The 27,951-nt window shown below is 37.6% G+C and overlaps 6 protein-coding genes across 6 annotated transcripts; 2 read left to right on the plus strand and 4 right to left on the minus strand.

Annotated features, from left to right (window-relative positions):
* Positions 1–1,218: 1,218 nt before the first annotated feature.
* Positions 1,219–3,630, minus strand: LOC119990642 (GDSL esterase/lipase At2g04570-like). Its single transcript, XM_038836651.1, has 3 exons — positions 3,200–3,630; positions 2,270–2,759; positions 1,219–1,559 (listed from the first exon to the last, which is right to left on the minus strand). The coding sequence occupies exons 1-3, from the start codon at positions 3,569–3,571 to the stop codon at positions 1,363–1,365; spliced, it is 1,059 nt and encodes a 352-aa protein (XP_038692579.1). The 5' UTR covers positions 3,572–3,630; the 3' UTR covers positions 1,219–1,362.
* A 2,959-nt stretch (positions 3,631–6,589) lies between these two features.
* On the minus strand, positions 6,590–8,515 carry LOC119990644 (mitochondrial import inner membrane translocase subunit TIM9-like). The gene is made up of 2 exons (XM_038836652.1): positions 8,322–8,515; positions 6,590–7,010 (listed from the first exon to the last, which is right to left on the minus strand). Exons 1-2 carry the CDS (start codon positions 8,414–8,416, stop codon positions 6,824–6,826), a joined length of 282 nt encoding a protein of 93 aa, XP_038692580.1. The 5' UTR covers positions 8,417–8,515; the 3' UTR covers positions 6,590–6,823.
* Positions 8,516–8,931: 416 nt separating this feature from the next.
* LOC119990725 lies at positions 8,932–13,004 on the minus strand. Its single transcript, XM_038836800.1, has 11 exons — positions 12,860–13,004; positions 12,286–12,419; positions 11,692–11,773; positions 11,484–11,554; positions 11,253–11,354; positions 11,044–11,133; positions 10,322–10,396; positions 10,169–10,201; positions 9,999–10,079; positions 9,443–9,502; positions 8,932–9,354 (listed from the first exon to the last, which is right to left on the minus strand). The coding sequence occupies exons 1-11, from the start codon at positions 12,912–12,914 to the stop codon at positions 9,172–9,174; spliced, it is 966 nt and encodes a 321-aa protein (XP_038692728.1). The 5' UTR covers positions 12,915–13,004; the 3' UTR covers positions 8,932–9,171.
* A 440-nt stretch (positions 13,005–13,444) lies between these two features.
* LOC119990658 (3-oxoacyl-[acyl-carrier-protein] synthase, mitochondrial) lies at positions 13,445–18,364 on the minus strand. Its single transcript, XM_038836672.1, has 14 exons — positions 18,133–18,364; positions 17,822–18,051; positions 17,005–17,112; positions 16,837–16,908; positions 16,577–16,663; positions 15,960–16,111; positions 15,682–15,762; positions 15,565–15,598; positions 15,382–15,448; positions 15,222–15,298; positions 14,883–14,943; positions 14,712–14,794; positions 14,099–14,170; positions 13,445–13,962 (listed from the first exon to the last, which is right to left on the minus strand). Exons 1-14 carry the CDS (start codon positions 18,266–18,268, stop codon positions 13,792–13,794), a joined length of 1,431 nt encoding a protein of 476 aa, XP_038692600.1. The 5' UTR covers positions 18,269–18,364; the 3' UTR covers positions 13,445–13,791.
* Positions 18,365–18,511: 147 nt separating this feature from the next.
* LOC119991327 (eukaryotic translation initiation factor 1A) lies at positions 18,512–19,995 on the plus strand. The gene is made up of 2 exons (XM_038837677.1): positions 18,512–18,654; positions 19,313–19,995. Exon 2 carries the CDS (start codon positions 19,324–19,326, stop codon positions 19,759–19,761), a length of 438 nt encoding a protein of 145 aa, XP_038693605.1. The 5' UTR covers positions 18,512–18,654; positions 19,313–19,323; the 3' UTR covers positions 19,762–19,995.
* A 507-nt stretch (positions 19,996–20,502) lies between these two features.
* LOC119991326 (transcription initiation factor TFIID subunit 6) lies at positions 20,503–26,566 on the plus strand. Its single transcript, XM_038837676.1, has 12 exons — positions 20,503–20,815; positions 21,179–21,265; positions 22,033–22,134; positions 22,217–22,325; positions 22,766–22,866; positions 22,953–23,090; positions 23,191–23,286; positions 23,691–23,815; positions 24,447–24,579; positions 25,432–25,557; positions 25,643–25,754; positions 26,067–26,566. The coding sequence occupies exons 1-12, from the start codon at positions 20,690–20,692 to the stop codon at positions 26,435–26,437; spliced, it is 1,626 nt and encodes a 541-aa protein (XP_038693604.1). The 5' UTR covers positions 20,503–20,689; the 3' UTR covers positions 26,438–26,566.
* The last annotated feature ends 1,385 nt before the right edge of the window (positions 26,567–27,951 follow it).

Genomic DNA, 27,951 nt, shown 5'->3' on the forward strand with positions numbered 1-27,951 from the left:
TGGGTGCTCTGTAGAAACAGAGTAATCCAAGCACTCGCCTTGTTGACCAGCGATAATACTCACAAAATTATAATTAGTATTATTAAATATAATTTATCACAAGTTAAACATTTTTTTGTAATTAAATTTTTCTTTATGAACAGTTTAAGGCCGGCTATAAGAATCTCTTGATTCACTATCACGATTTCATGTAATAATTTTTTTTGATTAAGTAAGTGAGGTGGGGGACTCGAACTTTAACACCAACAAATTTAGTATATGTCTTAATTAATAATCATCTCGGCCTCGATTGAGGGATTGTTAGAATTTCATGTAATAATTCTATAACACTTTCATTTATATAATCACTCTCTTCTCTATTTCATATTTTATTAATGTGGTTAATTAAAATCATTCTTGAACTAATTTAATTAATTATGCAATCACTGTTAATAAGAGACTTAAGTGGGTCCTCTCTAATTGGAAGGTGGTGTTGTCCATTCTCTGGAGCAGCTAATGGTCATACTTTGAAAATGGAATATTAGAGACAGCATTCTGCAGTGAAATATGGTGCAGCAGAAAATCAATTTCGACCACAAGTTTTATAAATCCTTGTCGGGAATCTGCCTTTCCAACTAACAACGAATAACAGAAAATTAAAGAACAAAATAAGAGAAACAAAAGATTTTACGTGGTTGTTCAATGTAGGTTATGTTTACGAGAGTTGTCTTTTTTTTCACTATTGTTAAGAATGAGATATAATCAGTTTTTGGGACCTTTCAAAGTTATAGCCCTTTAGATTAATAGAGACGTGTCACAATACCGAAACTACCGCTTCTCAATTTTAGGAAACCAGAAATTTTGTGCGATCCGGGCCCAATTGGTCCATGATCAAGCTCCATACAACTTATCAATGATATTACAAAACCTTGTTCTGGGTTTTCTATGAATTATTAATAATGTCATGTTAAATAAGAAGAAAAAAAAAAGCCGGCATTTCTATCACCTCGAGCTCTGTTCTTACTGTCCAAAATATTTGTACGTGAGAATAATGGCGAAATGGATCAATGAAACCATGTGTTCGCTATGCATATCTTCTGGCCATAATAACATAGAATATTTCGACTAGTCCTAGAACAAGGATTTGTTAGTATAATATGATGTTTTCACACATGTTTTTTCCATTACATAATTTGGAGCAATGACAAAAATATATTGTATTCTCAGCTGAAAAACAGAGCAAGACAAAACAGAATGGCTAATAATATGCTTCAAAACATTACATTAAACCCCCCTTAATATTCATCACCACACAAGATTTATCTATATCTATTGCAAATCTCTCTATTGCTGTAAAGACGGAGAGATAGATTAAGGTACATATCAAACGTTAAATTCGGCAAGAAAATTCTTCACAATGTAATCTGCAATTAGGTGGTATGTTTTCTCTGTCGGATGGAAGGCATCCCAAAACACATACTTATTTGCATCAGTACAGGTGAACATACTTGTTCGGGAACAAGCGTAACCCATCTCGAACATCCCTGTAGCGCAACACCCTGCTCCAGTCACTTGAAACCCTATAAAAGGCCATAAAACAAAGTTTAACTCAACTCAATAGAGGTAATAATGGGTACTAGATCTGTTGCACTTGGCTCGAGTGGGAGGGTGCAGAAGTGCTGGTCTGGGTAAATTACTGAGCATAGGTGGGCTATAATATAATCTCACATGGCTCTAAGAAAGAAGCAAAGTTCATAATATAATAAGGCCAAATACCCTGCATAACAAATGCTTTTTTTGGGGAGAACAAATCTGTGCTGGCCTAAGGGGCTTTGGTGAATGGCCCAAGACGGACAATTTCTATTATGACCAAGGGAGGAGGGCTATTACAAGATTCCTCTATTTTCAATCGAAAATGATAAAGATCTAGTAGTTTGGTATCCTAGTTATCTCAACTATTGAGTTAGACACATATAATTCAAGTGAATTCGTGGGTTCTACAGGTCCCACATTATGTACATAAATCATGTGCATACAATTCAGCAGCTCAATAACTGAGATAGCAATTGGGATATTAACTACTGAGATTCCTATCATTATTAATTTTCAATTAGTGATCATGGTCATGTGAATCCATTAAAATCCCCACCAACCAAGGAAACCTGATATGTGTGACTCCCTTAAATGCTAAAGCAAGATATTATGTTCAGGAATCCTAAGTGAATGTTGAGGAATTTGGTTGGGTATAATCAAGAACCAAAACTAAATAAGTAAATAATGATGGACTTACCATAAAGTGAAGGTCTTTTTATGATATTCATCAGAGGAGAATAAGGATTTGAGAAAACCAGCTTGATCCCAGGAAGTTCCTTGTTCAACTCCACAGTCATATTCTTCAACTTGTCATTGAATTGAAGAGAAATAGTGTTGTATCTCTCCACACAATCATATGAACCTGCTGTGTTTGTGGTTCTCTCTAATGGCATACAACCCATCGGAGGAATCCCGCCGAGCGATATTTTCCGAGCCCCGAGCCCATAGAGTTCCTGAACAAAGTTTCTCGCGATTCCGACGAGGAAATTCTGGTATTCTTCGGGAGTATATTGACTAGATCGTCCTGGCATTGTGTAGTAATTCTCCAGGAAATCATTGGTTCCCATGCTTGTCATGTACAAGGCCTCGCTTATTGTTTGGCTACCTTTGGGTTCTCCCATATATGCTTTTAGTCTCTTCTGGTAGTCCTTGTAGTATTCCAATTGCTTCCATAGTGGTATCACAGACTACAGAGCACAACATGAAAATCAAGTAAAATGTCTACATGCAATCTTCACAAATTTGGATACTAAAATTGAACAAACAGAGTGACTAGTTTGAAGATATTGTCCGTTCTACGTTATGAGTCCACACGGATTTGGTAACGTGGAACTCACATAACTGCCCACAACTAGCTAGTAAAACCCGGTCCACATGAAAGACCCTGCAATCCCTATTGACCAGTTGAGACCTTGGCCGAGACTCAATGCAGAAAGATAACACAAGGTGACATTCACACAGATTGGCAAAGGCTCATCTCTCAAATTGCAATAATAAAATACATACACTCACGAGCCCCGCATGAGCTAAGAGTTACAGCAACGACCCGTCTTGACAGACTACTCTATCTATACAAGTTCAAATTAGAGAAGAAAAAAAAAGGGTACTTGTTGTTTTAGTATTTTACCAGAACATCAGATGTGGCATTGTCATACCCAGTACCAGCAGAAGCAAAAGTGACACCAACAGCAAAAGCAGAAATATCATAAGCAGGATCCAAGTAGGCAGGTATAGTTGGGTTGAGCCCCATAGCCTGAGAAATAAAATCAGTAACAATTCGACCGTTGGAGAACCGACCGGTGGGGCGGCCACCGGGAAAGTCACGACCATATGGCTCAAAATTACTCCTCGCAATCGTCGGAATGAAATTGTTGTTCCCAGCATCGACAGTGGAGTCTCCAAACACCACAACTGCCGATACTTTTGACTCAATTCTGGTGACTAGCATAAGCAATTGTGTTACAAACAAGAGGCAGGAGATTATGTGCTTGTATGCCATTTTGAATGAGTGTTCGGTGTGTGTGTTTGTGTTTGTGTGAAAAAAGAGAAACTACATTGGACTGGTGAGGGACTTGATGTTGTATAAATATTAGTTGGGAAAAATTAATGAGTGTAGTGATTTTTCAACGTGTTCAGTTGTGGAAGGTTGTTGGAGTATTCAATTGCTTCATTTTCCTTAGCGTTGAGGTAAATAGTCAAGTGTCAACTGAGATGTAAATCTTTCTTATTTATTTTTGTTTTTCGATATGGAACTAAATTCGGACCTTCATGTTATTCTCCACTTGAAAAAATAGGGTAAGTTTGACCAAAACACCCAACATGTGACCACAAATGTAATACAAGCTTGTTTGCATGGGCCTAAACTCAGAGCAATTAGGTTGCGTGTAGGAAATTTTTGTATCTAACAATAGGATAAGTTGGGCCAAAACACCCAACACATTATTACATGAGTAATTCAAACTTGTTCTTCGGACATCCAATATGAGTCTAAACGTGAGCTTCCAGTGAGAATTGAACTCAAAACTTCCCTAGTTCATATGGTTTGACCCAATAGCCACTTGGACCTACAATTGCCGCCATAATAGTATAATGAATTGGCATATCATTAAATGAGAGAAAAAGAAATCTACCAAGATGACAATTAGTAGAAGAGAATTCATCAAAAGTCTCGCATTGCCCTCCACCAAAATGAATAATAATCTTGAAAGAAAAACAGAGGATTGAAGATATATATATATTTCCGCATTTGTTATCATCGAAAGATATTTCATATTGAGGAGGAGGGAGCAAGAGAGTTAATGTGAGAGCGGTGGCGGGACGTTGACGCCGTCCACGATGGGCCAAAGCAGGCGAAACAAGCATTGAAAGCTTCACAACAGAAATGGAGGTGCTAGCTGCTTTTGCGAACTTGTAATCAATGCTTGGTAAATATAAATGGAGAATTTTGTTCCACGATTGCCTCTTTTTTTATCTGAAAGATTTCCTTGTATAATCTCGCGACAAGTGTCCACAAACCACAAAAATAGGTAATCGTGACATGATGATGGCGATGATAATGATAATAGTTGTGGCCAAAGATGTGGGAGTTGAATTTCTTTTATCAGTGCCACTATTACCTTATTATTTCAAACAAAATTCATGATGAGAAATTAATTTCTGATAGTTTCATGTATTATGTTGTTGTTAATGTGGTTAATGGTTTAACCCAATTTCAACACAGGAGACTTGGTGGTAACTGCTAGCTCCTCCCTGCTCTCTGTTTATGTTCCATGCTTAATAATCATGTTTGCACTTTGCAGGATCCAATTCTCCTTGATTGGAACAACTCAAAGATGTATTTTCTGCTCTATAAGTGGTGGTTCTTATAGATCCAATCCGTTCATGGTTTTGCCCTTAAAAGGGTCCTCCTCGGTGAGAGGTATTGAACTCGGGTATCATTTGGATACATCGAGGTTGTCCAATACGGGTAATGGTCCTTGTGGATTCAATCCCTTCATATGCCCTCTTGGTTGAGAGAGATGATATTTACGTATAAATCACATACATCGTTTACACCTAATCGATGTGGGATACAAGCCTTAACAATTAATGAAATCATAATTGGACTTCTATGCTCACACACTCTAGGAGTAATTTTCCTTTTTCTTCTCCTATAATGCAAAAAAAATTAAAATTTTGCTAGCAAAACGTAGTAGTAATTGAATAAGAAGAAAAAAGTGTGGTAGGAAAGCAGGGGAAAGAAAATGAGGTGTTTGGAAGCCCATTCTTCTCTCCCAATATTGTTATATGCCCTTAAAATGCTGTCTCTCCCCTGAAGACTGGCTCAAACCTAAACAAACTCCTAACTAATAACCACAAACACCCAAAACTTGTTATTAATAGTAAATCACACTTCTCTTTAAATCCCATCTCCAGCCAACTCCCTTACACCTTATCAACACATTAGCATATACACAACAAAGAGCCATCAAAATTCCACACCAATGGCTACATCAAGAGGAATGCTTCTCTTTTCACTCATGACACTAGTTGTTCTCTCATTGTTGATCAAAGCCAGCGACGCAGAATGTGGAGGCGGGGCACATTCTGACGAGCACCAGCGATGCTTGGAAGAAGAACAGGGTTCCGAGCCGGAAGATTTAGATGATGATTTTGATGATACATACAAAGTTGTGAACAAGATGTCAGCCAGTACAAAGCCCTTTGTAGTGCCTTCTCCAGAGCCTTCACCAGAGCCCTCACCAGATGATGATGAACCTCTGGAGCCGGAGATGATTGTATTGGGACACTGATGGAGCCCGAGAGAGCCTACTATTCCCCATCATCTCTTAATTCTCAACATATTTGCTTTTGTTTCTACTAATCCTGTCATTGTTGGATCCCACAATTTGTTACTTTTTCTCTCTATATTTCGGAATTGTGATCAGATGTGAAACTGGATTTGTATAATTATTTTTGCTGAATGGTTTGGAATTAAGAATAAATTATTTCATGTCATTACTGTTACTTAGCTTGTGAAATATGAATTGGGTAACAAGATAGGTTTTTATTACTGCAAGGCTGTTAATCTTAGTAATCCTCTCCCATTACAGCATATTGTTAGTAGTGGATGTAACCAATCTGAATGAATGATCGATCCATCATTGATGCGGATCAAGATCGTGAGTTTGAGGGTGAACTTTGACCTATTTGGATTGGGATCGACAACAAAGAGATTCGACTCATATGCGCTAAAAAACCATAATTTTTTCATGTTTTTGATGTTTATTTCCTGTTTAATTACTTGTTTTATATGAGTGATTTAGGGTTTATCATTGAAGGTTGTCACCTCATTGATTGAGGGAAAGCAGCTTTTGATCGAATAAAATTAAAAGACGAGCCATCTTTTTGAATTCCAATTACTTTGGTATGTCAAGCCTTACTAGAAAGGTTCAATAATCAGGCATTTTGACAGGTCTTATTCCCATTAATGGGTCTTTTTTGCCCCGAATATCATTGCAACTACAAAACTCCACTCTTGTGACCAAAAACTGTATGACAATATGGTAATTCAATCATTCACTCACTCATGAAACGAATGCTTCATAAGTAAAATTAAAGAAATGAACATTGATTACATGAATCAAATGCTTCTTATCTCATTGCAGGACAAAGAAAATAAAATAAAGAAAGTGATAACCTATATTTGTCCATAAGTAAATTCTGCTGTGAAACAAAATGATGTAGGAGATCCCAATGTTGTGTCCACTTACTAATCCTGCGTAGCTGCACCTTGGTTGAGCTCTGCAAACCTCATGCCAACACGCATTGAATGCTTCAAGAACTTCTCAGCACATCGCGTCACACATGTCTCCTCTTGCTTTTGGAGAGTTTTACGTGAAAAGTTGTCGACACAGTCGTTGAAACATCTCTCCACAACTGAATTATACATCCGCAGACTGCATATAGAGTTTATATTAAAAAAAATGAGAAATATATGTTCCAATTACATGCAATCCACCCATCATCAAATTAAATAATTAAATCACAGAATCAAATTAACAACTCCACCTGCACTTGTATTATGATGATGATGACGATGATTAACATTGATTTAAAGGATATACATTTTGATTGTTCAATGGGGATTGGAAACCCCCAGCCCTTAGGGCACAGTAGGGAGGAGCTTCACCACCTGAGCTAGTGGTGCTCCTCTAATGTAAATGATATATCAACAACAATGTCAAACAGCTTTGGCCATAATTATGCAAGTTGGTATGAACGAATTTAGGAACAAGAATAACAAAGCAGCAAGTTTTCCACTGTAGCGGGACCCTCTCAACCGCAGGGTTCTTTAATAGGTTCAGAAAAGGTTGAAATATGCAAGGAAGACTACTATTAATCCTAGACATTCTCCCTGAAGAAAATACCAAGCAAGAACACTACCCTGCAAAAATAAAATTATTGATGGGCACCATTCTAAACCCACAACAAAACGAGACAGGGAAGCTGAAATCAGTAAACATTTTCTCTCAGAAACACGTGTCGAAAAAACAACAAGTTAATCCAAAAACTGTTCTAATTCATGCACAACAGAAAGCACATGTTACATCTGCTTTTAAAGTATGGCAAAGCAGAAGCATGTGTTGTTCCCAAAACGTCCAGATGCAACATTTTAAGCAGCAATGGTTTCAAGGAGAACATCTTTGTAGCTCCATAGAAACAGGGTTGCAATTAGAAGTAAACTTTGCAACCCCATTGTATAAGTGAGATATGAAGCCAGAAACAGAAACATACTAATTACTTGGCACTTCAAAATGTATTTTATTCTTTCATCAAAAGAAAGTAAACCATTAATGTCATCCTCCCTTCTCTCTATTCTCTTAGATGCATACTAAACAGATTGAAGACACATACAAGATGGTATTTTTAACGTCAAAAAAGGTACATGATTATCAAACTTGATCAACCAGAAAGAAAAAATAAGTTTTGGATCTGTAATATTCATCAAGTCATGGCAGTAGAATGATACCCCATATAAATCAATTCAAAATTTATCACACTGTAACTAAGACAGAACAAACTTCAACTACACCATACCTTATTCCCCACTTTCGTCACTGTAGCAAGCAAAAATTTTAACCTAACGCCACCAAATTCTGTTCATTCACTAACAAAACTCATATCCCACACACATAAGACACGAAAGAATATAACGGCACTTGAAAGGGAGACTGAAAAAAAGCTCGAGAAGGATCGGAAAAAAAAACCTGTCGCGCAACTGTAGCTGGTCAATCATGGTTGCCATTCGGACCTTATCTTCCTCGGGTAGACCTTCAAGTCCCGCTAGCACGTTCTTATCCATAGGGATTGCAGTTCCCACACAAGCCAAAAAATCAAATGCGTAGGATCTTCTACTCTCTCGTTAACAGAAAGAAAGAAATGGCGTTCCAACTGAATGCTTCCTCCAATTATATGAAACTTTGAATTGGTGCACAGCATCTGACACCGTCATAGAGCCCTAACTATCCAAATGGGCCGTTTTAAGCCCAAGTTAACAGGCAGTTATCCATAATGCCTGGCCTGGTCAGTTATCTAAACGGGCCGCTTTAAGCCACTTCCATTTGATTGCTCCCTGGACAGCGGTTTTGATTCATTTGAACCACGGGATCCTTTGTTGGGCCTTGGCCCTATCTTATACGGACTTGTTAGTTGTTACTCCCCCCCGCCCCCCCAAAAAATCCTTATGTGTGCCGATTCTGCCGAATAGCCCATCACTTTTTGGAGAGAGAGGAGAGAAGATATGAAATTTTTTTTTGTCTATTTTGGAGCATCCTGTATTCCTGTGTAAAGCCTCAGTTACACGAAATCAACTCAATCAAAGAGGCAGAAAACCACACTTTATTATTTAGACTATACCGTTCAAGCATCAATCTGAACTTAGCTCGCAACATACAGCCAAAATCATGTGCACATAAAAGCAGAAGTATAGCCAAGCAGTCCAAAAGAAGAAACTAATTCTCTAGCACCATCGGTTAGGTGACGCATATATACAGAATCAATCGAAACGAGTTTTGTTGAGAAAATCAATAATCTATTGTAAAACAATGATTTATAAGTTTATATGCCAGAACCAAGGAGTTCTGGGGCCAAAGAAATCCCAACTGGGTAAGACCTATGTATTCTTGTTTTTAAAGTTTGAACTTTTTCCCCAGGGAGGCTATCGAGGTCACGCTTCTTTGAGGAGTCGTTTAATTTCTCAACCGCTCCTGTCTCATCAGCCCCAGCAATGAACTGAAGGCCCTGGAATAGAATGATAGAATAGGCTAAATGGGCAGTGGAGACAGGATTGCCATAGTGAAAAAAGTGGGATTCAAATCACTCAACTTACCTTGAGTGGACTCTCCTCGTATGTCACTGTTGGATGGTCTGCTAGCTTTGTGCTGCCATCCTATACAGGTTGGAAGTAAAGTAGGAAATCATTATTAGATACCATCAAACATCAAATAACAAGGAAAATAAGCTGAGAAGAGCCATTGTCTATGAAGTCGGACAAACAAGGGTGAAAGAAGCAGATTGAGAAAAGAGCAGGCATTTTTCAAAAAGCTTGCTAAGGTCCTAAGGAATTGGAAATGAAAAGTCCATTATGATATAGATGCCCCACCCTGATGAACAAGCAGAAAAATGATTAGAAAGCTTGTATTGCAAATGAAAGATGCAGAAAGTAAAACATGCACAGGAAAGATGGAGGAAAGAGTTGAAGGGTAGAGAGCGTGGAATTCTAAATCGTTTATATTTCATGCAGAATGAAGGGTGTGTAATTAAAAATCATCACGTAGATTATTTCTCAAGACATCTTTTTTTTTAAAAAATATTTTTATTGAATGTGTGCATACCAGTACTTCTCCTGGTACAGTGTTAATATCTCACGGAGATAAGTAATCTACCTGAAGCAATTTAGAATTAATCCCATCTTTCAAGCCTCCAGCAATGTTGCACAGGTACCACAGACCAGAGTTAGTACTATCCTGCATGGTATTAAAAACAAAGGAGGATGATTAGCATACCTTGAGTGATTCTATAGAACTTATCACGGTAATTTCTAAAAGCAGTAGACCTGTTTGTTTTCTAGAAGCTCGAGCTTTCCCTCCTGTTGAGTCAATTAACAAATCAAGTATTAGCAGAGGATTCCAATCATGCTTCTTCCACCTTCTCATTGCAGTATACTGTTAGCAGTTTTATAAAAAAAAAAAAAACCGCTGAAACTCACCAAAGTGGATACCATTTTATGAATCATTTCAACATCATACCCAATCTCAGAAAGATTAGATTTCATTTCATTTACCTGCATGAAAGTAGAATGGAGAATAGTTAAAAAAAGTATACTTGTTTTTCAGCTTAATGCAAGTTGTACCACACTACCATGTGCACTTGTTCTCAATTAACGTACATATGGTGGCTGCCAACCAATTCCACATTCTAGAGGACACAAGGGATGTAGTCCTATAGATCTAATGGAACAAATAACGGCAGTATATTATATACCATACCGGTCATGATACTATTTTATATGAACCACTCTGTTAAGAGCTTACATGCCGTCACAATGTTACCCCCAATTCAATTAGTTCTGACCACACAGTTAACTTTATTGCAAAATACTATTATTGACTAGCAACTTTATACAGCGATAGGATCATAGGATAGATTGATTAGCACGTAAAAGGGAAAAGAAAAGGAACGAATCAGGGAAACAATGTTGCCAGAAAAGATGGAATGAGTAAAATAAGGAGCATTTCCATGTTTGACCACCTGACGCCCTTCAAAACTAGACATTTTAACTTTAAAGAAATTTCTTTAACGTTGCAGACTAGGAGTTTTTTATTTTAAAACTATAGAATGGGAGAGATATCAAAATTTAGTATGATTTGAAGGAAAGAGAGAGCCACATTGGAATATAAACCAGGTTAAAAGAAGAATGGGAGTATGTACATTATTTGCAATGAGATTAGATGTTTCTCTCTGCTCCTCCACCTTCCAATCCAAGTTTTCCAGCCTCTTAGACAGATGTCTCCTTGTTGACTGTACATACAAGTCAATGGTTTAAAACAGAATAAATGTACTTTAAATTTTAAGGAAGATAATAAAAAATCCACTGAGTATGAGAGACTCAACAAAAATGCTTAATCAATCCAACTTACAGCCAGTGTTTCCGAAACAAGCTCCAATTGTTTAGACACAGTTGTAACAGCATTTGCCATGTTATGCTTGGTTACAAACATCACATCGGACAACGACCATCCCTGCACAAGAAAGGAATATGTTATACACATGCCCTTATATTTATAATAATACATATTCTTAAGAGTGTAACACCAACAGGAATTTAGACCAGAAACGAATTTGGGTTGCAGGATTAATAAAATTCTTACCTTCCACCACATGTAACAATATCCCACTGCTCCAAGTGCAGCGGCCGGTACCAAATAAGAAGAAAAATTACCTGATGCACACAAAAAAACTCTGTGAGGATATCACCCTTGGACATAGCACAAACTTTTTAGGATAGTACTAAATTTGAAGAGCTTAAAACCGGAACAAAAATGCTCATGGTGACAGCTCATTATACATAGTACAAACCAGTAGAGGAAGAGCTCCCATTATAGATTGTTACAGGACTGGATGAACTTAACTCCTTGATCTCCTTTGCCAGTTGTCGAATCTGAATTTAAAGGAACATAAAGAGATGCGGTAAATACAGCACAATAAGAGCTTAACAAAGATGAAAAGGCATTGTTCATCCTCACCAAGAGACAGTAGTCATTGTTAACTTTCTACACCTTTCTTTCCTTTTCTTTTCTATTTGATTTTTTTAAAACTTCAAAATGCCATAGTTCAACAGTTCAACTATTACCAAACAAAAAATAGGTGACTTAAGGAAAAATCTAACAATGGCCAAAACTTTGAACAGCCTGAGCACCGAAGTCACATATTCAAGTATTCAACAACACGAAAACCGGTCGATGTCATTGCTCTTGTATTCTTCTAACAGATAAAAGAACTATCCGTCAAAGAATAGGTTCTATTTTCAATAACATGGCTTGCCAAGATGCCTAACAATAAAATTTGTGTTCTCATGCACAACAATTCCCAATCAAACATGATTTGGCTTCAATTTTCTTGGTGTCCGGTAGTATTGATGGAACAGAAACCAAACCGACGAGCTTGCCATACCTGGGCTGCAACAAATGCTGTATCAATTTTTTGGGGCGATATCTCAACTTCATCTACACCCTTGAGTAAGTCCTGAAGCTGCGCAATAAGATCAGACAATCGTCCACTTCTCAAAACAACCGAACTAGTTAAACCTGAAAGTACAGCAACAATGAAGTAACATAAATGAAAATGATAATTAACTTCACAATACTGAATTGAAATCTATGCCAACCCAAAAAAAAAAGAACACAAACATTAGTTTATTACACATCCAAGTAAAAGATATGAATTGCCTACGGCCTACCCAAAACAAAAAAGAAACTGTAACCATCACAGAATTTTTTAAGGCAACGGATTTTTGATGTACAAAACAAAAGAAAATCCGAGGCTGTGTCCGAGCGAGCGTGCATAGGAGCATGAAAGATCATAATTTCAGATAGCAACTCTCAAAAGGTGATTGTTCAAACGATCTATAAACTGAATTAGCCCTAGAAAATAACAGGAGAACTAACGAATTCGGTACCGATTTGGCAGCTAAAGTAATTCAAGGATTTCAATTGCACGTTGTGAGACGATCACTGGCTTGTCTTACCTGCTCCAACGAGAATAAGTACTTTAGAGGTGGAGACTCCAGTCTGTAACGCCATTGGAGGCTCTACCCTCGCTGGTTCGCTGAGCAGAACTCGCTTGGCAAGTTTGATTATTGTATTTCAGCAGGAAAAAAAAAAGTTTATTATTATATTAAAAATACAAACAAGGAAAAGTTCGGGGCATTTTCGACATTTTAAAAAACCCTCTAACTTTACCTCTTTTCTGGATATTCGTCGGTGTTTTAAGTTTTAACTTCTTACGTTAAAATATTACTAGTTATCTACCCTTATTGGGTGTGTGTATGCATACGAAAACTCTCCGGTCATCTCTCTAACAAGTGGTATCGGAACCGATGATGACGGCAGAGCAAAAGTGCGTTGGAATCTATGGTAGATTTGCGTATGCATACAAAAACTCTCCGCTCTTTAACAAATGGTATCGGAGCTGATGAAGACGGCAGAGCAAAAATGTGTCCGAATCCATGATAGATTTTAGCGTAGTCAATAGATTCGTTTGGATGAACTCAAAATAGTAAATATATGTGACTCTTGGTGAAAATGCAGCTAGGTGAACCAAAAGATACAGATACTATAAGTGGTTTCCTCGTGAAAGAATAAAAGATTGCACACTATTGTAATGGTCTTAAATTTTAAATACAAGCTAATTACATAAATAAATCGAAAAACTAGTCAGTAATTTTGCTAAGCTGAATAACTGGTCAAGGAACAAGCTTCCTAATGTACAAAACCCAAAAAAATACATCAAAGATGGTCATTTCTTGCTTAGACGTTCAATCCCAGTAACTTTCAAGATCTTAAGATCTGACTGACTGCACCTGACAAAGCGATAATCATATATTTCATTTAGCTCCAGTAACAGGATGCATGGAAGAAATGACTTGCAATTTTGAAAGTTTGGAGCAAAAGTGACTGATTAACTGCTACAGGGAGATGTGAACAGCAAAGATGCATTTGTTCCTCCAAAGCCAAAAGAATTTGATATAGCGGATTTTACAGGCATCTCTCTTGACAGAGTCAATGGCATAAAACTATCATTAAATATTGGATCTGGTTTAGTGAGGTTCAGAGTCAATGGTGCAATGTCCTGCAGTAAGAGAAAGCAGCAGAAACTCATTCAACTTACAAATGCCAGAAGGATGGCTATATTCATTAACCTGTGAAGTATATTCAGAATATATGGTTTTAATTTTATCCCACAGAATTCGATAGATATTACTTACATGGTGAATGGCTAATACTGTAAAAATTGATTCCACAGCTCCAGCTGCTCCAAGGAGATGACCAATGGCCCCCTAAATTTAATTTGAATTGTGATAAGCACGTTACATCACCAAAAAGGAAACTGAACGACCAGTGTTCTTCTTTTAAGCATCACATACAGTATAGCGAATTAGACACTTGATGTAATAGCATGATGATCATTGATCTCGCGAAAAATAAACTACGAAAAATATTAGTAAATTGGCGACCACAGCACTGTCAATGGTGTGGTTGATTTTTCTTTCTACCAATGCAGGATAAATAGCAGGACAGGCAGAAGAGGTTATCATCTTTTAGACAGGTAACAGAAACATCCGCTGTTGGACTATTCCCAAAAGTGAAACTGCATCTCAGGCATGGCTTGCTGACAGCTGAAGATATTATTACGAAGCAATTCACTAATTCAGGTAAAGACATGCACAATGAAGTTTTCCATTAACCTAATAATTCCCAGAGCATGTTATATTTGGGGACCTACTGGTGATCTAGTTTCTAGGTTGGTTGCTTCACCTAAGTGCCCCCGTCATTTTTAGTATTTTCATAAATCAATTAGGTAAAAGACAATTTGTTTACCTTTGTTGAGGAAAAGGCTAAAGCACCTGATGCAGCATGATCAGAAAATACGGTTTTGATTGCACGGGCTTCTACAGCATCACCTGAATAAAAGATAACAGCGTAGTGGACCAGATTGCACAAGTTCCAGAAAACCTAAAAAGCACCATTTGTTAAGTTCGTCTGCCTTACCTAAAGGTGTCGATGTGGCATGAGCATTTACATAGTCCACTTGATTGGGATGAAGACCGGACTGCAAATTGTTTAAGCAAGAATGTTATGGCAACCCACAATTATTCCAAACTGAAGTTGACATCAGACGAAGAAAATTAAGAAAATTTTCAGATACATTCAGGCCAACATAAAAAAGGGTACAACAGATGCCAAATAATTTGTGCACCAGTTATCTGATATTTTAACACCAAATGTAATTGGAGCTACAGCCTACAGAGCTACAGTTACCCGTCGATGAAGCAGTAGACAAGTCAATGATGAAATAAAGCCTTAAAAACATCAGCATCATCCAGTTACCTGTTTTAAGGCACGGGTCATGGCCAAAATAGCACCTCTTCCATCAGTGTGTGGTTGGGTAATATGATATGCATCACCTAAATTCGTCGTGTGGTCATAAATAAAAAAAATCCAAAGCTTCGTTGTTAAATATTTGAAGAACTACGTATTGTCAAACTACCTGACATGCCATAGCCACGAACCTCAGCGTATATTTTTGCTCTTCGTTCTTTTGCATGCTCAAGTTCCTTCATTAGCAAGAGATACAAATCGAAGAAAGAAATCAATACAGCAGAAACTATGGCACAATTTAGGAGATGAGATGAAGAGTCTGAAATGTGCTAACAGGCATATCACAACTAACCTCCAAAACCAAGACACCACAACCTTCACCTATCCTGAGAATAAGGTGAAGTCAGATATCAGGAATAAATATCAAGTTTTTACATGCCAAGTTAACCTGTTACTAACATTCACTTACACAAAACCATCCCGACCACAGTCAAAAGGTCGTGAAGCTTGTAGTGGGTTGGAGTTGTATTTTGACGTCAAAGCCCTTGATCTGACATTCATCATGAAATAGTTATCAGCAAAGTAAAGTAGAAATAAAATAAATTGTGCCACCATAAAAATAAACACACGAGCCTAATTTCTGCAAGTAGACCTTAAAGCCATCATATTATAATAAACTTTCATCAACTACAGACAAACGTGCAGCATGCAGATCCATCAATAGTTTAATTGCAAATCAAGAATTACCTGCAAAATCCAGCTATGGATAAAGCATCAATGCTAGACTCTGTGCCACCAGCCACCATAACATCTGCATCCCCGAATTGTATCATCCTTGTAGCATCACCAATTGAATGTGCCCCAGTGGCACAGGCTGTCACAGCAGCATGGTTTGGTCCCTATATTGAAAATGGTAGAGTGGTAGGATTGGGGTAAATTGCTTATATCTTAAAGTACAAAAGAATACCCTTTAACTTGCACTCAAGGTATTCTGGGTAGAAACCGAGAAGAGAAATATGTGAGTTCTAACTGCCTAAGAGCAACAAGCTTTATGTCACACTGTATAAATCTGTAGGTCTTTGTGATCACTGCTCTAGTTAATACTTAATACCATCTTTCACGTGGGATAGCTTGAAAGATGGACAGCCATTATGGGTGGTTACAAATGGAGTCCATCAAAGTTTTTCCTCCGACTTGAACAGTCATCTCCAGAGGATTAATACAAACGACCATTGATGAGATAAAGTGCTATTTTAAGTCCGCACTAGAGAATTTCAGTATGTGTGTATGTGTATGTGAGTGCGCATGCAGGAACATAAATTACATAGAGTGATAGGTAGAAGGAAACTAAGATAAACACACACCTGGAATCCATATTTCATGCTAACATGACCAGATGCCATGTTTATTAATATCCGTGGGATAAAATATGGACTAACCCTTCGAAGTCGCTGCATGAAACATATAGATATTAGATAGCTTTGCGTTAATCACTCCCTGATCCATGTACACCATTTACAGGATCTCTAAGTGAATCATAAAGATAAAATGATTATGTCGCACTAAAAAGTTATGATGCAAAAATGTTCTTCCCAGACTTAGTAATGGGTAGTCAAGAATTAACCTTCTCACAGATCATCTGTGCTGCATCCAGTATGTCACTAATGCTTCCAATGCCCCCACCAATAGAGACTCCCTGGGGTTCTTCAGGTTAAAATAATTCACTACACCAAGGAAGCAGAAACTATATATATTTATCACTTTCATTTTTTTTTTAAAAATGAGCATATACCGTTCTTTCCTTCTGCTTTTGCTTAGAAGGTTCCCACAATGCATCCTTCAGAGCTTCATCAGCAGCACATAGTGCAAAACCTATAAATCTCGCAATTGACCTATGGTCCTGATAAACAAAAATGCAATGCGATGGAGAAAATAAGTCATAAACAACATCGAACCAAAAATTCCTGAAAGTCCAGTATCTAGCATATAAGTTCGACAGAAGCCAGTTAACATAAGAAAGATAAGGAGCCTATAATGGACAATATGACAAATCAATCCATCTCTCATAATGAAAGCTTGCTGGCAGTCTCAAAATAATTCTGGTGGAAACAGATTGTAAACCGGCCCCTCGCCTGGCTACCACCAAGAGAATTATCACCTGCAAGATGTCAATGAACCCCTCCCTCTTCTTGATGGAATTCGTACATCCATCAGGAACATATTTTATATTCATATTTAGATGATAACAGCAATACCATAGCCATGCCCTCACTAAGTCACTACTTTTAAGGCTGGGGAAAGTCCAATTATGGTTTATATCAGGGTATAAGTTTTCTGTATATACTTCTACAACCGTTTTAAATTGTAAGCTCTCATATTAGGATACCTGTCTTGGACTAAAAGTCTGCATATACAACAAGTCAACAATGTGACCATGGATGTCACCCTCAAAATTTCATCAAAACACCTACCCTCGAAGTCATATCACAAAAACATAAAACATTAAATCAAACATCAAGTGTTCAAAAATTCACATATCCACCCACCCAAGTTCAAACTGACGGTGCGTCAAAAACTGGAAATTAATGCTTCCAAAGAGAATTTGTTACCTTAGAACGCAGCCACATGTCTTCGTTGAATTCACCCGGGTTAGTCCCGCAAGGCACGATTGCGGCAACTTTGGAGGTCAATTGATCGAATGTATGTAACTGGGTTTCTCGGTCAAATGAATTCATCTTGAGATCTTCAGTAGTTATCGCCCTTATCCCGCATTCCCCCTCTATCAGACTCTTCCACGTTGTTTCCACTCCGCAACCCAGCGGCGTCACCATTCCCAAACCTGGCACATTACCGTAACTCTTACCCTTAGTTTACACAAACAAAAACATGAATGAATTTTAGGTTTTAGGGGAGGTGTTACCAGTGACGACCACTCTACGAGAGGAAACAGTAGGAGGAGGGTCAAGGGCTTGAAATTGAGAAGCGGCGGAGGAAATGTAGCGACGAAGCTGAGAGCGAGAAGCAGCCAATAATTTTGGCCTCAAATGGCTAGTCATGAATGATGAGTGCTTCGAATTCGCCTTTGAGTGAAGTTTCGAAGTTCAAATTACAAGAACAGAGGTTACTGGAAAACCATGCGCAATTGCCCAACCGCGCCTGGCTGGGAAATCTGTTTATGGTATGGATCGACCTTCTTAATGGGCTTACGTTCTTATGAACTAGAAATATGGGCCTATTTACTGGGCCGTGGTCTTTCGGCTTTACTTATCTTCGTAGTCGGTTATTTATTATTTAATAACAGCCTTTTAGTCACAGGCTCTTCCTCTTTCGGTTGATAGGGTTCGACAACAGTATCAAATACTGCGGACTATCGAAGCTAGGACGAGAAGAGGGGGAGCTTCCTAGCAGAAACCGCATCAATACGATCCTGCATCTGCTGTTGGTACGGAGATATTTGTGCTTTATTCTTGATTATTCATCGGTTATCATCTGCCTCCGATTTACGCTGAATCTTTGCTTCTCATGATTCTTCCTTGTTTGATTAGAAAAATCTTCGTGAAATTGTTCAAATCGTGTAGATTTTTTGTCGATTTGTTCGTTTTCTTAATTTATCGATGTTATGTTGCTTGAAATTGGAGATTTTGAAAAAAAAAAAAAAAAGCCTTTTAACGTTGGTGTTATTAAACATATCAGATTTTGTTTTAGCTTGAAAAACCGGAAAAAAAAAAAAAAAAAAAAGCGATGATGAAGGATACCTGAAGTTGACGTAGATACCGCTATTAAATCTTTTCTTTGAATGTTTTTTTTTTCTTTCCAGATGATCAGATGTTATTTTATTTTTTAGTAAGTTATGGGATTATATGCTTAATTTTTTGAAAGAGGGGACTGAACCTCTCACCTTTTGCAAGTATTACATCGTATTAGATTATTGTGAATGCTTTGTATGTTAATTTTTCATGTTTCTACTGTTGATATTTCTTTTATTTAAATAAGTTTGATGTAATAGTCAAATTTGGTTTCAATACATACGTTGTGGGGTTATTTTAGGGTTCCCTCACCCTCATGGTTCATTACTGTGTTGGATTTGTTTGTGATTACAGAATTAAGAACCATGCCGAAGAACAAGGGAAAGGGAGGAAAGAACAGGAAGAGGGGAAAGAATGAGGCAGATGATGAGAAGCGTGAGCTTGTGTTTAAGGAAGACGGACAGGAGTATGCCCAAGTGCTTCGTATGCTTGGCAATGGCCGTTGTGAAGCTACTTGCATTGATGGCACCAAGCGTCTCTGTCACATTCGAGGAAAGATGCACAAGAAGGTTTGGATTGCAGCAGGTGATATCATCCTTGTGGGGCTACGTGACTATCAGGATGACAAGGCAGATGTGATCCTCAAGTACATGCCTGATGAGGCAAGGCTCCTGAAGGCGTATGGTGAACTTCCAGAGAATACGCGTCTTAATGAGGGCATTGCTGGTGGTATTGATGTGGAGGATGAAAATGCCGGTGATGACTACATCGAGTTTGAGGATGAAGATATTGATAAGATCTAGAGTATGGTTTCTGTGGAATTTGATGGAAAACTCTGGTTGCTAAGAGTACTGATGTTATGAAAAGCCTGGATTTTGGGTTGTACTGCTTAAATTTGGATTTTAAGATGATAAATCTGTCATATTACGTGTATTAGTTGTTCATCTTTCTCATGTTTGGTGCTCGTCTGGCTATGATGTCCATGATGTTGGATATATATATATATATATGTTGGTTGAACTGGTTCTTTTTCTTAATGTTCACTCTGTTTTTTTAAAAATATAGCGTGGCTAATTGTGGACTCTGATCATGTGTCTATCAAGCCAGTGCTGCAGCATGTCATGAGTCTGGATTGCGAATGAACCATGCAAGCATATTGTTTTGATCAGGTCAAGAAGGCTGAATTTTCATATTTGCTTAATATGGATGTGGAGGATCTGGGCAGTGTGTGGTAGCTTCACTTTATATCCGATGGTCTATTATTAATATCTTCGAGTGCGACGAATTCGATGTTTGTTTATGGTTGAATTCAATATGCTAAATAAAGTTGTACACCAGTCGGTATGCACAGTTCCTCTGCTTTGTCATAGCCTTTCGGGTGTTAATGGGCCTAAAGCTCAAACTCAACAAAGCCAAGCTTTAAATATAAATGGCCCTAATCTGGAGTTGAGCCCTGTCTCGTTGCCCGGCCCGTTAACGAATCCGAGTCACAACCCGAAATGAGGCGCATATCACCAGCATATATACTGCAAGAACATAGAGTACGGGATCCATTACCCGATTGGCGATTCGTCATGGTAGCCACCTTTGGTATTCACTTCAGCTCGCGTAAGTTGAAGATGAACTTGTGATTCTTGAATCATTCGTTTGGTGCGGCTCCAGATTGTTTCCCTAAAGAGCATAAACATCATAGTTCGATGATGAGAAGAAACTGAGAGAAAAGCAGGGAAAATGAGTATAGTGCCTAAGGAGACAATCGAGGTCATAGCGCAAACCATCGGAATCAATAACTTATCTCAAGATGCAGCTCTTGCTCTTGCTCCCGATGTCGAATATCGCCTGCGCGAGATTATGCAGGTCCAATACTCTCACCCATCCTCTTTATTTGTGCCTTCTTTTGCTTTGTTTCTTCGAAATCCGAATGCCTAGTTCTCTGTGTTTCCTTAATGCAATTTCTCAGTGACAGAAGTATAGGGTATTGTTCTTGACAATTAAGTCTTCCAATACCTGCCATTTAATTGGTAGTAAACTGAGTAAAAGAAGCATGTTAAAAAGACTCGTCCCCGCAATTGAGAGGCTACTTCTGTGGCTTGATTTTTAACTCCTAGAGAATCATGTTCCGTTTTTGTTCAAGGCTAGCGGTGTCTAAGTGTCTTTAGGGTTATAGTTAATTGTAGGAAGTGTTTTAAGTTGCTCAAGCTTTCTTTACATGAACCATAGGAGGCAATCAAAAGTATGCGTCACTCAAGGAGAACGATTTTAACTGCTGATGATGTTGATGGTGCACTTAATTTGAAGAACGTCGAGGTAAGCATTCAGATAACAGTAGTTCAAAGTGTACTACTCATAATTTCAAGGTTTGGCATTCTTAGTATGTGAATGATGTGGTGAACTTGGGGTTTTTCATCAGGCGGCCTGCATTTTGAAGTGCATTGATGTCATTGTCTTTCTTCTTAAATGTTATTGAGAAAAAAGACAAGGAATTCAGGAGAAGCATGTATAATAGTCACCATATATTGAGGGCTTGAGTAAAAGTTTGACTTATCCCTGATGCATTTTATCCGAGTTAAGATCAAATTCTTTTCTGCTTGATGTTGTCTATTATTTCCTTGTTGTGCTTAGTAAAACGAAATCAGTCAGTAGCATGTATTGATTGGTAAAACATGCTTGTATGGTCCCAAAAAAATGGTAAAACGTGTAATAACTAGTCACTGGATATACCAACACCACTGACTTCATATGTTTGACTATGCAAATAGATACAAACTTCATCATTTAAACTTTATGGGAAAAGATTTCCTAACATTTTAAGATTTATGGTTATATGAATAAAATGGAAAATTTTGCGTTAAAAAGTACCAAAAATCATCGTAACTAAGTAGATTTTAGGGAAGTCAATTAAAGGTTAAATATACCAAGAGTACCATGGCAGCTCATTTCTTTGTGAGGGAGTGAAATCATTGATGTGTATGATGTGTCAGGATGATTTGCCGCATCTGTAGGTTAAGGAGTTTGTATATTTAAATATCTGGAAGAGGGATTTAATCTCTATTTATTTAATCGTCTTTCCTCAGCCATTATATGGCTTTGCAGCTGGTGGACCTTTGCAGTTTAAAAGAGCTATTGGTCACAGGGATTTGTTTTACATTGATGACAAGGATGTGGACTTTAAGGATGTAAGGAAGTACTTATTCTATCATTGTTCTTCAACTGTAATGGATAACCCATTGGTAGTTATCCCATGTATTTGATGTATAGGTAATTGAAGCTCCTTTACCAAAAGCACCACTTGATACTTCAGTTCTTTGCCACTGGCTGGCTATTGAAGGTGTACAACCTGCCATCCCAGAAAATGCACCATTAGAAGGTATCTCCTGATTTTGGGCAATAATGGCCATTACTCTTGCTATTTTTGTGATTAAAAAAAACTTGAAATCTGCCAGTGGTTTTGCCCTCAGAAAACTATATTTTATACTCCTGCGTCTGTATTTCATTGTTTGCGTTTTGCAGTTTATATTCCACCTTTGAGATTGAAAAGTGTATTGTTTCTGCCCTTTTGCATTTTAGGGGGACAATAGAAATGATGTTGCTTTCAAAGGTTGTAATGTTTCTATTTTCTTAATATTTTTCTGTTTTTATATTTTCTTGGGTGGGTTTGAATTTGTCTGTGTAAGTTACAGATTCAAAAAGTTCTCCTTTGAAAAATTATCCTCTAAAATGCTGCCCAATGGAAGTTGACTTGGGTGTTGGGATCATTTCCCCTTTTGCTTTTTTTGTTCACAGTTGATTGAGTTCTCTTTTCTGCAGCAATTGCAGCTCCTTCTGAGGGCAAAAGGCAGGAACAAAAAGATGAGCTTCCAGTTGATATCAAATTACCAGTCAAGCATGTACTGTCTAGGGAGCTGCAGGTATCTGAAGATTATCAACTATTTTCATTTGCTGTTATATTGTTTTTTTTTGCAGTCCATTGATGTGCTTATATTTGCCTATGCAGCTATATTTTGATAAGATCACAGAGCTTACTCTGAGTAGGTCGGATTCAGTTATTTTCAAAGAAGCGTTAGTGAGTTTGGCCACTGACTCTGGACTTCATCCATTAGTTCCTTATTTCACATATTTTATTGCAGATGAGGTACAATTTAATGGCTTTATTTTCAACTTAGAAACAGCACAGAAAAGTACGTAATTGTTTGTTGTGTGTTTTAAATCCTTTTGGTCCCTGCAAATTTTAGGTTTCTCGTGGTTTGCATGATTACAACCTTCTCTTTGCTTTGATGCGTCTTGTTCACAGTCTTCTTCAGAATCCTCACATACACATAGAACCTTATGTAAGTTAACCTCTGCTATGCTGCTATCATTGCTTTTCATTGTATTTACAAGTGTTCTAGTAGTTGTTGGCTTGTCGCAGCATCCTTAATTTCTGGGATTGATTTGTCAAATTCCTTTTTAATGTCCTTAAGATGTTCATAAAAATCAGTTTATCAACAAATTTGTGTTCATCATCTTGGTTTAGCCTATTCCTCTATAGTGCTGTCCTCCACTGTGTAATTGCATTTTTTTCCTTGCTGCTGCTTGCTTATAACCACTTGGTGGAGCATGCAGATACTTTCGTTGAGCTTGGCGGGGGCAATCATTGTCTTTGATTTTATTTTCATTTTATATACTTGTTCTTTTTTTGTGTGTGTGGAGATGTACTGTTTGTAAATTGAGGAGCTACCATTTTTCTCATCAGCTACACCAACTGATGCCGTCCGTCGTGACCTGCCTTGTTGCGAAAAGGTTGGGAAATAGGCTGGCAGACAACCACTGGGAACTAAGAGATTTCACAGCTAATCTTGTTGCATTGATATGTAAAAGGTGAGACTATATTTTAGGAGTACACTTCTTTGGAACTTAAAGCAATAAAATAGATTCTAACATTTTATAAACTTGATCATATGAGTGTTTTAGTCTGACATCAGCTAGATGATTGGACCATCAACCTTTACTTAAAACGAGGACAATATCGAATAAGTGAAACCCTGGTGTGTATTTCTTTCCACCTCATTTCTTCATGATGAGTAATAAGCCTAGTGGTAATTTCTCTTTTGCTACACAACTTCTACATAAGGTCACTCTACACTAATCATTTTGCATCTATTCCATTTCTTGTTATTTCTTTTCTCATCTTTTATGTTTCACAATTCTTCTCTTAAACCTCCTACTATGGACATAATACAAATTCATACATAGACATTCCTTACATTTTATATTGGCACATTTACATCTCTGGACTCTATAGGAGAGAGGGTCAATACAAGTTTAATTGAAGAGTAAAATCAAACTCATTCAGGTATTCAAGTGGCTGAATTGATCCAGGATTCTTATGAGTTGCCTATGTCTGTTACATTTGTACTGTGCTCAGGAGACGGAACTTGTTTTTTGCTTCATCTGGATTGATACTGATATTACATTTCTCTTTAGAATAAAGTTTAAGTGGCCTTTGCAGATTCGGGCATATTTATAACAGTCTTCAGACCCGTTTGACAAAGACTCTGCTGAATGCATTTCTAGACCCAAGGCGGGCATTGACACAACACTATGGTGCAATTCAAGGATTAGCCGCCCTAGGACCCAATGTGGTATTCTTTCTTTCGTTCTCCTTGTGGTTATAGATGTTCATTTCCTACTGATTGCTCATTGGGAAGATACTGCAAGACCTCTTTGTTCCTATAGCTTCAGATTATTATTAGCATATTCTGTAGTAAATAAATGTGAATTGTCAAATATCTGTAAAGAGACTTTATGGGACAATTGGAAGAGGACGAGAAGGGAGCAGATAACATGCACTTAGACTGAAAAAAGGAAATGATTTTTCACGTGCCACTGTTCTGTTTTGCTTTTTAAAAAAAAAAAGGAAAAAAACTTTCCAGGAAAGAGTTCTTACCCATGCCTTGAATTAAATGAGAAATAAGACTCGTATTGTGATATCAATAGAGAGGAACTCTTTTTTCTGGTGTCCAACAAATCAATCTTATTAACTTCGGAAAGAGTTACTTGCAGGCGCTATGTGAACCTCCTTTTGTAATTTTTTTCTCCAGAATATGGGTAATGTAAGTGCACTCACTGCACACCCTTTGCTGACCCCATAAGAAGGAACCTTTACACGGGCATTGTTAAACCTGTAAGACTCGACCCCACATTAAATCAGAGTCATGTTTTCCTAATTTCGAAACTGTACTGAATATGGTTGAGGAAATTGGCTGTAGTAGTTAAGCACTTAAGCTTATTTGTGTAACCTTAATCTACAAATGTGGTAATAAATGCGAAAAAGTCTAATCAATTGGGAATTCTTAATTTTTTGCAATGTTTGCATGTTCCTCAGCCATTTAGACTATCTAATTATTTTACTTTTCAATTGATTTCATGTTTTATTTTTTGCATATGAGCTGTGGGATTTGAGCCATTTGTAATGCTTATTTCGTCACAATTAGGTTCGCCTTCTTATTGTGCCAAATCTGGAGCCATACATCAAACTTCTTGAACCAGAGATGCTCCTTGAGAAGCAAAAGAATGAGATGAAGAGGCACGAAGCTTGGCGTGTTTATGGGGCCTTATTGGTGAGTTTCTCTGATGTATATTCTTGAGTAATTATTGTCCATTCCATCAATCCTCAGATGCGTATGACAAGATCATGCTCTCCAGCGTGCAGCAGGCCAATGCATATACGATCGCCTTAAGATGTTCCCACCTCTGCCCTCACCTCTGGCCAGTGCTGTATGGAGGTCTAATGAAAAAGTTGCTACAACAGTTCCGAGTAAGTCTTTTTATGTCTTTTGAACCTGCTACTACGAATGTTGACACTGCTAACATTCTCAACGGTCTTATATGAACTCATACTTCTGATGGTAACCAGTGCCTTGGTAATATTAATTACAAGAACCTATATAAACTATAAATCCAAAAGATTGTATACAACAACCATGTCGACAACCATTGGCCTGCCCAAGGGTTGGACTCTTTTAAGCTGCATCAATGTACATTATAGAGTAGGTTTTTGGGTTCTCTCTTTCTATTTAATTTCTGTTTCTAATCTAATTAAACTTTTCCTTCCTATAATGTTTTCAAGAGAAACGTAAAGCAAGCATTGATCTCTTAGAGCAACCGCCGTTGAAGAGGATAGCAACTGATGGCCCAGTTGGTGATGTTTCAACCAGCTCTTCTCCATCTCAGATGGCAGGAGAAGAAATGGTTCCAGCTGTTTTGGGTAATTCCAATGCTGGGCCATCGACATCTGCAGGTCAAACACCTAATGATAGTGAATCAGGTCGCAAAGGTGGAAGAGACAAGGTCGATAGTCGAGCTCGGAAGAGGGCCATCCTCACTCAGGTTTGGAATGATGACTTGAATTCCGGGAACCTCCTGGTATCCCTATTTGAGCTGTTTGGAGAGGACATCCTCCCCTTCATTCCTGCTCCTGAGATGTCTCTGTTTTTGTGATTGATAGTTTAATGTATAGTATAATCCCGCGGATATTATGGCCGATGAACTGAGAAACGTAGCTTTTATCAGATATCATTTATACTGATAACAGAACAGTTATTCATTTATTTTGCTTGGTAGACATTATGTTTGTGGTCTTCATGGAGAAAGAGAAACAAAAGTAGGTAGCATCATTATCGAGTACATGGTTAGTAGTGTGGAGGTTTTTATTATGATGAGATGAATGAAAATGTGAGAATCAGAGTTGCTAAAACAAAATTTTGGGACTCTTATAATCTTTTATTATTATTTTGGTCAAATGTCACTAACGTCCCTTGTGATTAGGATCATTTCTACCTAGACCCCTCATTTTGATTTTGTAAGAATTAGACCCTTGTGATTTCATTTTGTGTCATCCTAGGTTCTTTCACCCATTTGACTATTGAGTTAGATGTATAGAATACAAATGAATTCGTGAACTTTATATGTCACACATGAAATCATGTGCGTATAATTCAGCTATTGGTATCCTAGCATAAGTGATTAATTCTTGATAAGACCACCTCGTTGATTAATCTGTATAAATGTGCTCTAATTACACGACTTGTCTTGACCACAAGGCGTCCAATCTTTTCGAGCAAGGAAGACAAGTTGTCTCACTACTCATCCTCTTGTTGACTTTGACTTTGACTTTTGAGATTTATGGTCTATCTTAGGGATGGCAAAAAAAATCGATTCGAGTACTATCCGCAGGGTATCCGATCCTTTAAAACCCGAAAACTGATCCTATAGGTTTTGGAAACGGTTTTGGTTTTCAAACCCGTCATGGTTTAGGGTCGGGTTTGGTTTTTGATGTCGGGTTCAGGGTACCCAAACCGTTTAATAAAAAGATTCATTATAGTAATAATATTATAAATCATCTATAAAGGTATACTACTAGGATACTAAATTATAACATAATAAAGCATATTAAAACGTATATATTTATAGAAACATACTAATAAAACTATAAATTAGACTAATTTGAATTATAAAATTATAATTAATATAATTCATACTCAATATTAATTTATATTAACATAATCATCAAAGAAAAAAATAAAAATATTAAAAGTTAAATGGTAAATGGATACCCGATGGTAAACGGTTATGTAACTATTCCGGGTTTGGAAATTTAAATGGTTTTTTAAATGGTTTTGGAACGGTTTTGGTATAGAGTATCTTAAATAGAAACGGTTTTGGTATTTCCTAATTGGAAGGGTACCCGACCCGTTGCCATCCCCTATCTTTTTCTGATTTTGACTATAAAGCCAATTGGATTTTGAAAGAGGGAAAAAGGGCCCACTGACTTATGAACCGGATTGTTACATTGCCATTGCCTTGACTTTCCCAGTTTGCCGAAAGCCCATTTTGGCTCAGGGGCATTTGTTGGGGCTTAAATTGGGCCTTAAACCAAGAATGCAAATAAGTTAAATAGCGATGGCAGTGGGCCAGTGGCAATCAACAGGCCCAAATAAATTTTAAGCAGATGA

The sequence above is a fragment of the Tripterygium wilfordii genome, chromosome 22 (genome assembly GCF_013401445.1).
Source record: "Tripterygium wilfordii isolate XIE 37 chromosome 22, ASM1340144v1, whole genome shotgun sequence".
NCBI classification, from domain to species: domain Eukaryota; kingdom Viridiplantae; phylum Streptophyta; class Magnoliopsida; order Celastrales; family Celastraceae; genus Tripterygium; species Tripterygium wilfordii.